Genomic DNA, 12,722 nt, shown 5'->3' on the forward strand with positions numbered 1-12,722 from the left:
GACTTTGTCTTCATTCAGATTAATGTCAATATTACCGACTGGAAGCAGCTGGTTTCTAACTGTCAGATCTGTCTCCTCTATCGACCTGCTGATCTCACCGGCTCAGGTGGATTGTAACAACATGGCTGTTATTGTGCTGATGAAGGGAATAACTGTTTGATCTACTCTAGTTTATACTGGGAACTCAAATCAAGAAATCTAATTACTTCTTAGCCATGATATAATAACCACATTCAACTGCTATAATTTGAATTCCTTTGCACAATAATTGTATAATAATATAATAATTGCACTAATTTGGTGGGGGGTTAGGAGTCCACACTTCTTTGTCTTACATTTTTAAATAAAAGAAAACAGCAATTTTAACTAATTTAGGACCATTAGTATTACCATACACGTGTCTAAAACGTTGAAAAAGCTACAGCAGAAAACAGTACATTTATTAGATCTGATGAAAGTAATTTAGTTTTTGGACGGAGCGGCTCTCATATCAAGAAATCTGAACAAGTCTATTATCGGTCATAAACCATGACAACCCAATATTGAAATCAGTAATCAGAGGTGCAGTGCTACACGCTCCTCTGAGTTCTCGTTGGAGCAGTCGCCCACTCATAGTACCATAACCACAGTGTCTGTCCCCCGACTCAGATCAGTTGAATCAAAGGGAAATAAAAGAGGAGCTATAACCTAATTGGAATTAAAACTACCACTGCAATGATAGAAGAGAATAGGAAAATTAGATGTGGACTATTAAATATTAGATTTCTGTCTTCTAAAGCAGTACTAGTAAATGATTTGATATCAGATAATCAAATTGATATCATTATTAATATAATATATCATTATATCATTGCAGTGGTAGACACCATGGTTATTAGACCACGGTGTAACTTATTTGTGCATCACAGGGTTGAGGTTATACAACCATTATTAAACAAGGAGACTCAAGATTCAAGATTCAAGGTTAACTTTATTGTCCCACATTGTGGGAAATTTGTCTTGGGCACTTAACCCATGCTGCAGCCATAGTAAAAACAAACACAGACAGTATGTACAAACAACAGCTACTGTACAATGTGCTCAAAATTTTGGGTTCAGATAGAGTCCCATTAACGCTGACCTGCTGTCTACGATTGGTTAAGAATGAATGATACCATTTGATAATAAGGGGGTGTACTTTAAAATCATTCAGCCTCTTAATTAACAGATGTGGCTGCAGCGTATTAAAAGCTGAGCTAAAATCAACGAAAAGGAGGCGCGTGAATGAGGTAGAATCTTCTAAATGTCTCTTAAAACTATGTGTCACAGCAATGATGGCGTCATCTGTGCTTCTGTTACTCTTATATGCAAACTGAAAGGGATCTAAAAGACAACGGTATAATGATATGATGATTATGATAATTTTCTCAAAACACTTCATCACCAGTGACGTAAGTGCTACAGGTCGGTAGTCATTATTCTCTTTGCAGCTTGCTTTTTTTTCGGTACGGGAATAATAGTAAAGTTATTCCAGATAGAGGAAACAGAGTGAATGTCTAGAGACTTCTGGAAGATGGTTGGCCCATGCCTCTGCCAGCTCTTTTCCTGCAAGATTTCAATAGGCGCCCAGAGATGCCATCCGATCCAGAGGCCTTCCTGGGGCAGATGCCTGAAAAAGTCTTTCCGTAACATGCTGGTCAATGGAGATTTTCACAGAGTTCAATGCAGATACACCATCCAGAGCTGCTTTTTGCTCTTGAGAGAAGTCTCTTGTTTCGAATCCACAGAAAAGATTATTCAACTTATTTGCTTTATCCCTCTCATTTATCACATTAATACACCTCTTAGTTGGTGCCATGTTTGTCATGGCTTTTACAGAGTCTTATTGTTTCACAGCCAAGCAGTGGGATTCCAATTTTTCATTCTCCTTACATCTAGCTGTCCTTAATTTCTGATTAAGTTCTTTCTGTATAATATTAATATTTACAAGGTCCCCTCTCTTGAATGCTATTTTGTTCTGTACAATGCACTCTTTGATTTCCTTAGAAATGTAAGATTTGTTATTTGGGTACTTAGTGATTACTTTTTGGGGTAACACGTTATCTATACAAAAGTTAATGTAATCAGTGATAGCATATGTGGTCTCCCACTAATTTCAGACTATGAAAGAGTGCCCAGTTGGTACAGGAGAAACAGCCTTTTAAAGCTTCAATGCCATCATTATCCCATACACCATACGGTGTACGCATTCTTAACATTACCGTAGCATTTGTCAAGAATATTTGTACCTTTGGTATTACAATCAACGTATTGATTAAACCCTGGTAGAGCAGTCTCAAGTTTACAATGGTTAAAATCACCTAAAATAAAACAGAGGACTTAAGGAGTGTGTTTTAAATGCCTGTGAACACAGTCTGCTATGGCAGTAACTGCATTTGCAGCGTTTCCACTGGGCGGGATGGAAACAGTGCATAATATGATGTTGCCGAATTTGTGTGGGAGATGAAAGGGTTTTAGGCTTAAACATGTCAGCTCAATGACAGGGTTGCTGGACTCTTTCATCGTGAACTGCGAACACCACTTGTTGTTGGCACACACACACACACACACACACACACACACACACAGAGTGTGTTTTGATATGTCCTATAGGCTATATCTTTTGGTTGTTGGGAGGCTCAGAGAGGATTTGATTGACTCCAGATGGAGAGTTGCAGTCCAGGACTGGGTGGGTACAAAGAATGTGTGTGAAGTAATATCTATTCCCAGAACTAATTTGCAACACAGCCCACATTATATAACACACACACACACACACACACACACACACACACACACACACACAGACACACAAACACACACACAGAGTGTGTTTTGATATTTCCTATTTCTATTTATTGGTTGTTGGGAGGCTCGGGAGGATTTGATTGACTCCAGATGGAGAGTTGCAGTCCAGGACTGGGTGGAAACAAAGAATGTCTGAGAAGTACAGTTTTTTACAATCACTTTGGCACTAATTTCAGAACCTTGACATCATTTTTCAAAACTCTAACGCTTCTTTCAATTGCTTGGATAATATACACCTAAATACACCAAAACTTAAGATCATTTGATCATTTAACAAAGATCAGTCAATATGACACAACTTAACATCAAAGTACTACTATTTCAAAAAGCAATTCACACATTACAGTTCAGATGATTGTCTATTCATTCCATTACAATCATCTAACTATCAATTGATACAACTACTCAAAATGATAAGTAACTGTTGCATTACTCTTAATGCACAGTTGTATGGAAACAGACAAACAATATTCTATGTTTAGATCCTGAAAGTTTCAAGATAACAAGATTCATTGTCACCAGTTATTGTGGAGCATGAATCAATTAGACTACATGATCTGTGGATGTCATATTTCATCATCCTTCTTTACTGTAATGTATTACTGTTTACTGTATCAGACACTGTTTCTATGCTCCCATGTACCACCTTTACTCTAATGTACTACTGTTTATCAGACACTGTTTCTATGGTCCCATGTACCACCTTTACTGTAATGTACTACTGTTTATCAGACACTGTCTCTATGGTCCCATGTACAACCTTTAAGACTATTTACAGCATTGACAGTACTGCACTGTATGGATGCAGGCCCTTGGAATTGATTGTCCAATTCTGCCAACTCATTACTGATGATTGAGATATATACGTTATACTTTATATATACTGTAAAGTACTGTGGTAGAGTACTGTGTGTATATATATATTCCAGTCATTGCTCTGAGGAACAGCGGACTTTGATTAAAAAGTTGATTGAAGAGGGGAAAACATATAAAGAAGTGCAAAAAACTATAGGCTGCTCAGCCAAAATGATTTCCAATGCCTTGAAATGGCATCCAGAGCCTGAACGACGTGGGAAAAAACGGTCAACTACCATTTGAATGGATCGAAGAATAGCCAAAATGACAAAGGCTCAACCAATGATCAGCTCCAGGAAAATCAAAGAAGACTTAAAGTTACCTGTGAGTACTGTTACGATCAGAAGAAGGCTATGTGAAGCAAAGCTATCAGCTAGAAGGCCCCGCAAAGTCCCATTGCTGAAAAAAAGACATTAGGTTATTGATTCAAATCAACCTATATTGTGATCGTACTGTATTGTTTTTCATCAATACATTTCAGATTTTGTTCAATGACTCCACTGTGTCTGTAGTATTCGCTCTACCACTGCAGTACAGGGATGTATTTACATGTAGTACCATAATGAAACATGTATCACCTATTTGTACTACAATATTTAATGATTGTACAAACATTGACTCAGTGAAACTATGGGTAGCTTGTGTGGGTGATCTAAAGTAACATTTCAATGGTATTTCACAATCAGTTTCTTGAACTGCATGATTTCTTTAAAGATATGAATGCAAAATGCAATCTTTTGAACATTGGACAGTCTGTGTTCCAAGTGATGACCTTTTGGAGTTTTGTGTCTAGAGTTTTGAAAAATTACAGAGAGGCTCAGAGAGGATTTGATTGACTCCAGATGGAGAATTGCAGTCCAGGACTGGGTGGAAACAAAGAATGTCTGAGAAGTAATATCTATTCCCAGAACTAATTTGCAACACAGCCCACATTATATAACACACACACACACACACACACACACACACACACAGACACAGACACACACACACACACACACACAGACACACTAGCTTTCTTAAAGGCACAGTGTGTTTTGGTATTTTTTATTTTAATGTTGACTGTAAATCTGACTGTTAGTAGTAGTTGCAGAATAAGACATTATTTAGTGTTTAATAAAGTTATTATACGTGTACCATATCAAGTGTTTTTGCAGTTTGTATTCAGTAAGTATTATTTGCTAAAAGTATCAACAGTAAAAGGTACATGCAACTTTCATTTTTTCTTACTTTCCCTCATCATTCTTTCTCCCTTGTCTCTCTCTTTCTCCCTTGTCTCTTCCTTTCTCCCTTGTCTCTCTCTTTCTCCCTTGTCTCTTCCTTTCTCCCTTGTCTCTCTCTTTCTCCCTTGTCTCTCTCTTGCAGCCTTGTCTTTCTATTTCTGCCTTGTTTTTTCTTCCTTTCTCCCTTTCTTTCTCCATTCTGGTAACCCAACATGTGTCTGGCCCTAGTAGAGCTGAATGTGGGTCCAGGTTGCCCGTCTCGTGATGTACCAGAGACTGGTCTACAAAAAGTGACAAAAAATTCAAATAAGCAAAAACTTCGAAAAAAGTGACAAAAACTTTGAAGAAAAAAAGACAGTAGAAAAAAGTAAGGAAGAAAGACAAGAATAGATCAAAACAAATGACAAAACCTTCAAAAAAAGGTGACAAACTTTGAAAAAAGTGACAAAAACTTTGAAAACATTTGTCTTTATAGTTGACTTACTCATGTGACATCCCTGCAGCAAACATATCCTGATAGCCTGATAGGTTGTCCTGAAAAGAATGATGTATATAACTTGATTGTGCATCACAGGCTTGATGTTATACAACCATTATTACACAAGGTGACCAGGGGACCCAACGATTGGGGAAAAAATGGCTAAGATGAAGAGAGTTAACTCAGTATTAGGAGCCACATTGCACTGTTGTGCTTATTAATTGCCTACTGGTTAATAATGACCTAAGCAATAGTGTGTATTGAGATTCTTCACATATGTTGTTGGAGCCATGTTAGCTTTTATTTTGATGAATTGTGCATAAATGCATTGATATTGAGAGTAAACTAGACTCATTATAAACTAACAAGTTGTGTTAATTGACCTTGGTAGGTGGTGTATCGTCACAGCCTTTTGACAATCAGCTGATTGAGGCAGTAATTGCATCAGCTGGTATATTAAATTAGATTCGATTCGATTCAACTTTATTGTCATTGTGCAGTGTACAAGTACAAAGACAACGAAATGCAGTTTGCGTCCAACCAGACGTACAAAAAAAAGCAGAAAAGTGCAATGTGATATTCAAGTATAGACAAGTTGTGCATAGGCAGGACAATAAATATATTGCAGTGTTAAAAGAGCAGAATAAATATGGCTATGTAATATGAACAATGTATGAACAACATGTACAGATATGTGCAATGTAATGGCAGTGACTTTATACTAGTAGTAAGAATAATATAGACATATGCTAGTATTAACAGAATATATAATAAGAAAAACAGAATAAATATGGATATACAGAATGAACCATATAGACAGCTATGTACAGTATGTACAGCTATGTGCAGTGTGGTAACAGTGTAAGAATAGTAAGAATAAGTGAATGTGCAGGATGAATTGTATGAAGAGCAGTAGAATATGGTTATGTATAGGTTTTATTACAGTATGTACATCTGTAAAGAAATAAGAGCTGAGCTGTCATTCAGTTGGGGTTCCTTTGGTTTTGGAATTGAAGCCCCCCGTTCTTTTAAGCCATGTACCCCCTAACCAGTGCAAATAATCTTTGGTAGGAAAATAAAAGTCTCTATAAAGAGGAAGAATACAGCGATGTCAGCGATAGATTTACTAAACAACAGCCTTGGACCTGGAACACATTTAGATGCTGATGAGGAACGGGGACAACTTGGAAAAAAGACGGTAGAAAGAAGGAAGGCAAGAATATGTCGAAAATAGTAACAAAAACTTGTGTCTGCGTGCGTGTGTCTGTGCGTGTGTCTCTGTATGTGTGCATGTGTCTGTGTGTGCGTTTGTTTGTTTGTGTGTGTCTCTGTATGTGTGTGTATATGTGTGCTACCAAACTTCATATTTGGCCACATGAATAGTTGCTTAATGAGATGCTTCCCTCTGGTGTTCACAGGAGAAAATACACAACTCAAGTCACACTGATGCTCTATCTTTATTCGAATTCCAGCTCTTCTGGTGTGTTTTGCTGAAATAAAGATTACATTACAAGCCAAACACACACAAAAAAAAACGCCCAGATTTCTTGCAGGAATACAACACTGAAGTCGCATCATCACGCCTGATAAAATGAGTAAAAAGGTCGAAAAAAATGCACCGAAATTGTCAGCAAAAGTGACGTTTGATGTGAGATGTGTCAGACTTTAGTCGTTTCAGAGTTTTCTTCTTAACCAAATTACCCCAAAATAACATGGATAAAAGTACAAAAAAGTACAGTATTCAAACTAAACTCATATATATATATATATATATAAATATATATATAATATATATATATATATATATATATATATATATATATATATATATACACACACACAAGTCTTTGATTATCCATCAACCTACATTCCTCTAATATTAGTCAAAATCATTCATAATTTCAGATTTTTTTTACTCAAAAATTAGGAATAATTTCCTATAAACAAGGTTTATTGACCATGAATTCCAAAAATGAACACTAATTTAACACTAATAACACTAGTGGTAATAAGTTGGTGTTAGTTGACAAAAGTTTAACCCTCCAGTTGTCCTCGGGTTAAAGTTGACCTGTGTACAAAAACTTTCTAGATCAGAACTATGACAAAAGAATGCTGAAAAAAGACAAATGACAAATGTTGGAAAAAGCAAAAAAAAAAAAAAAAAAAAACATCAAAAACATCAAAATAATGCACAAAAAGATTGAAAAGTGTATAAAAAAAGAAAAAAAAAATTGAAAACAAGTGTCAAACAAGGGACAAAAACATTGAAAAAAAGTGTCTAAATCACCGAAAAAAGCGTCGCAAAAATGTTCATTTTCCATTTTGACCCGAGAGGACAACAAGTACACGGTCGGCGGGAAGACAACATGAGGGTGAAAGTCTTAGGGTCCTATCTTGCACCCGGCGCCGCACAAAGCCCCACCCAAGTGTCTTTGTTAGTTTAAGACCGACCCAGGTGTCAGTTTCCCGTCCAGCACCCACCTCGTTTAAATAACAAATGCACCTGCGCCCATCTGTGGCCCATGGGAGTACTGGTCTTACAGGGAGGTGTGTGCATTCTGGGAGTATTTGCTATTACGGGCAGCGGGAAGTGATCGCTCCATTGACCAACAAAAACATGGTCTAAAGTCAATAACGCAGTGTTTCATTGTTATTTTAACAGAGCATTAGTAAAATGCTCCTAGGCTCATGCACAGCACGTGCTAACTATGCTTGTTACACACACAGGGCTGCACAGCAGCACACACACATGCAGAAGCTTACAAATAAAAATATTATATATTATTATATATACACATCACAACAGCAATGCTCCAAGGTCCAAACGTGCCTGGCTTTTAAAGGGAATGGGAGATGATCTCTGATTGGTTGATTGCAGTTAGACCCAAAACACACCTCTGATTAATGAAGACACTAAGGACAACCCTTTAGGACCAGGCGCCCGGCACACGGACACTTTTTACCTCCGTCAAACTAGCAAAAGATTGGATTTGGACACGCCCTAAACACACCTGGACCTTCACGCCGTGCGCTTAGATCTTAAAACAGGGCCCTTTGAGTGTATGGTAGTCATGACAACTCTTCTTTACGTCTTCATCCTGTCTTCAGGGTGATGATCATCATGAGGATGCTCTTGTTTCCGGGCAGCGTGGATCCAGCCAGCTCAGCTTCATTGGCGCCGAAGGTTTCCAGGCCAACGTCGACGCAGGTCAGCCCCCACCGCTGGAGCAACACTTGAATCGACCAATCAGCACTGAGCGTGAGAAGAAGAGGAGGGAGAGAAAGACAGAGAGGGAGGTGAGGAAGGGAAAGAGGAAGAAAGGGAAAAGCGGATGAGGTAGAGGAGGAAGAGGGGAGATGAGGAAAAGGAAGAAGAAGGGAAAGAGGAAAAAAGGGAGAGGAAGAGGGGAAGAGGAAGATGGAGAGGGAGGTGAGCAAAAGGAAGAGGAAGGGGAAGAGGAAGAAGCGGAAGAGGGGAAGAAGAAAAGGAGGAAGAGGGAAGAGGGAGATGAGGAAGAGGAGGGAGGGGAAGACGGAGAGGGAGATGAGCAAAAGGAAGGGGAAGAGGAAGAGGAGGGAGAGGAGGAAGACGAAGGGAAAGAGGGAGAGGAGGAAGAGGGGAGATGAGGAAAAGGAAGAAGAAGGGAAAGAGGAAGAAAGGGAGAGGAAGAGGGGAAGAGGAAGACGGAGAGGGAGGTGAGCAAATGGAAGAGGAAGGGAAAGAGGAAGAAGCGGAAGAGGAAAAGGAGGGAGAGGAAGAGGGAGATGAGGAAGAGGAGGGAGGGGAAGACGGAGAGGGAGATGAGCAAAAGGAAGAGGATGAGGAAAGGAACAGGAGGGAGAGGAGGAAGGGAAAGAGGAAGGAAGAGAGGAAGAGGAGAAGAGGAAAAGGAGGGAGAGGGAGAGGAGGAAGATGAAGGGAAAGAGGGAGAGGAGGGAGAGGGGGGAGAAGAAGAGGGGAAGAGCGGAAGAGGAAAGTTAGAACTGGAGCAAGGTTTGAAAAACAAAGAATCATTTCATCCCGCGGTGGAATGTAACGAAGTACATTTACTCAACAACTACTTAAATACTCTACTATATACTACTATACTTTCTCCCCCTTTCTCTTTCTTACTCCCCCTCTCTTTCTTTTTTCAAAAAAAGTGTGATCATGTTTTTCCAGCACCTCCTCTCCTGGTACGTGGTCCAGAACTGAGCGCTGGGGTTTTTCCTCAGAAGAAAAGCAACAGTCAGGAGGACGTCTTCGAAATCTGAAACAGGTCAACAACATTCACACCGTTAACAACAAATATCTTCTGTAACTTTCGCCCCTTTCCTTCCCCCTGTTCTAGCGTTTCCCCCCTCTCCTTCCCCCTGTTCTAGCGTTTCCCCCCTCTCCTTCCCCCTGCTCTAGCGTTTCCCCCCTCTCCTTCCCCCTGCTCTAGCGTTTCCCCCCTCTCCTTCCCCCAGCTCTGGCGTTTCCCCCCTCTCATTCCCCCAGCTCTGGCGTCTCAGTCACTCAGGTTTACATACAGTAAATACTCTGAGGCCAGGCCTTTGTGGACACAGGAACCGACCTTGTGGCTCGTAGAAGACATCTGATCCCAAGATGATGTCCAGCTTCGGGAGCAGAACCAGATCCGGCGAGACTTCCCCCCAGGTGAGACCCAGCACGGTAACATGGCCCAGGCCGTTGGCGTCACAGCTGCGCCGGCAGTTCTCCAGACACTGCGGCGTCTCAGCGTTGTCGCACAGGATCACCGATGCCCCGCACCTGGCCGCCACCACGCCCGGCAGACTCACACCTGCACCGAGCTGGGAGAGAACCGGCTTTATTGGCATCGAACATGTATATATGTACCGCAACCGGACGCAGTTCTATCAGTGCAAAGCAGGTGAATAAACACATCTAAAAGAGTGGAATGACTGTAGTCGGACTTCTTTAGCTTTAAGTTTTGTCTTTAAGCTTTTTTTTTGTGTTATTTATTTGTTATCTGCTCTAGCTTTTCCAACATTTCAGACAGATATGGAGATAAAAACGGTCCAAAGTTATGTGAAAAAAAAGACACAAAGCAACTACAAAGAGACACAACACAACTACAAAGACACAATATAACTACAAAGAAATGCCAAATGACAACAGAGACCCCAAAAAAACCCAAAAGAAAGACAAATAACCAAAAAGAGACAACTACAAAGAGACACACTAACTACAACACAACTACAAAGAGACAACACAACAACAAAGAGACACAACACACAACTACAAAGAGACAACATAACTACAAATACACATAACACAACTACAAAGAGACACAACAACTACAACACAACTACAAAGAGACAATAAAACTACAAAGAGACACAACACAACAACAAAGAGACACAACACAACTACAAAGAGACAACATAACTACAAATACACACAACACAACTACAAAGAGATAACGTAACTACAAATACACACAACACAACTACAAAGAGATAACGTAACTACAAATACACAACTACAAAGAGACACAGCATAACTACAAAGAGACACAACATAACTACAAAGACACACAACATAAAGAGACACAACACAACTACAAAGAGACACAACGTATGGGAAAAACATAACATTTTCTAATGCCCAAACTGGAAAAAAGGGACATAAAAAAATACTGTAGTCTTTTAATATATCTTACTATTGATTTGTGTTCCAGTTTTTAGCAGCTATTGATAACCAAACGTTATGTTCTCCTGTTTATCTAAAGTGCAGAGACTGGCTTTTCTACACCTCCCATTTCGGTCCTGGCTTAGGAGGTCAGAGGTCAGAAGGGCTAGTACTTCACCCCCTTCCATGTGCTGTCAGCTGGTCAGGGGTTGTTAATTCTACCCCCCTACCCTGTCGGCCAGCTTGTGAGAGGGCTTTTAAGCGAGTGATTCTTTTGTATCTTTGACTTAGACTTGTTGAAAGCCTTATTTCAGATATCACCTAGGTATTAGCATTTTATACCACAAAACAGACAAAGATATTTGACTTTTCCAATTAATTAAAAGCATGTTAATAAACTACACGCGTCTCTGTCTCTGGGTGTGATTCTCTTCTCCCAGTAGTCTTACCTCCAGTAGCGTCTTGCCTCTCAGCTCTTCTCTCCGTGTCCATAGAAACTGAGCCAGCACCACTGCACAGGGCCACACATACATCCCATAATGGGGATCCAGAACCTGAGGACCACAGTTAAACATGAGGAGCACAGGCAGCATGTTAAGGATGCCTTGCATATAATAAACCCAAAAGTAGAGACTGGTTCACGACTTTAGACAATTTATGAGTAGTTAAAAACTTCTAAAGATCAGCATCTACATCATCCATGTTTCATGTGTGTGTCTGTGTTTGTGTGTGTCTGTGCGCGTGTGTATATGTGTCTGTGTGTGTGTCTGTGCGCATGTGTGTGTGTGTGTGTGTGTGTGTGTGTGTGTGTCTGTCTGTCTGTCTGTGTGTGAGAGTGTGTGGCAACCTAACAATTTGTTCAAATACAATTTTAGTTAGATAAATACGTTTTTTAGCACTAGTTGTATGCCGAATTAAAGGGAGGAGTTAAACATATCTAACTGAAATTAAGTTTGCTGTTTCAGCAGGTACAAACGCAAATATACCCATGGTTTATTTAAATGAACCATACGTTAATGGTTAGAGGCATGCCAGTTATTAAAGTTCAAATTTTATTTAAATAAACACATCTTTGCTTTACTGGATGTATGCCGAATTAAAGGAGAGCGCTATATCGTATTAAGCCTCTGATAGTTCTTCTAACAGGTGTATATCACGAATATACACATTGTTATCTTAAATTAAAAATTGTCATGCATTAGCGCCTTGATTCTATGACAGCAGAACACGACACTAACAAGACAACAGCTAATTGATATGATATGCTGAAGTTAGCTCCACACAGGGGTATATAAAGAGCAGCGGTGTACCTGAAGAATAATAATGTATTTAATAACGTAAACACACCTCCGGTATGGAAACACAAAGGGACTCCGGTGTGTTTTTCTTGTTATCTTCAAACGTGAACACTTTGTATGCTATGCTAGGTGTTTCGGCTCCTCTGTGGTCCATCGTGCCGGTTAATAAGCCCTTAAATTACACAATTTACATCGCCAGCTATGTTGAAAGACTCGTATTTACCAATCGCATTGGTAAAATACCACTAGCAGCCACGCGTATGTCTATTTCCGCGTCGACCACAACACAAAAGAAGGGCGCTTTAAACAGCCAATTAAATCATCGTAAACGCCAGGCGGGAAGGCTCATTCTACATTGCACCCAATCAATGTTTTGTTCTTGCGGACGCTGTAGCCACTGCGCGTTC

General features: G+C 39.8%; 1 protein-coding gene across 1 annotated transcript; it reads right to left on the reverse strand.

Annotated features, from left to right (window-relative positions):
- Positions 1 to 8,347: 8,347 nt before the first annotated feature.
- mettl23 (methyltransferase 23, arginine) lies at positions 8,348 to 12,707 on the reverse strand. Its single transcript, XM_028599006.1, has 5 exons — positions 12,365 to 12,707; positions 11,467 to 11,571; positions 9,939 to 10,176; positions 9,548 to 9,632; positions 8,348 to 8,635 (listed from the first exon to the last, which is right to left on the reverse strand). The coding sequence occupies exons 1-5, from the start codon at positions 12,467 to 12,469 to the stop codon at positions 8,476 to 8,478; spliced, it is 693 nt and encodes a 230-aa protein (XP_028454807.1). The 5' UTR covers positions 12,470 to 12,707; the 3' UTR covers positions 8,348 to 8,475.
- Between the last annotated feature and the right edge of the window lie 15 nt (positions 12,708 to 12,722).

This window comes from Perca flavescens, chromosome 15 (assembly GCF_004354835.1).
Source record: "Perca flavescens isolate YP-PL-M2 chromosome 15, PFLA_1.0, whole genome shotgun sequence".
In the NCBI taxonomy this organism is placed as follows: domain Eukaryota; kingdom Metazoa; phylum Chordata; class Actinopteri; order Perciformes; family Percidae; genus Perca; species Perca flavescens.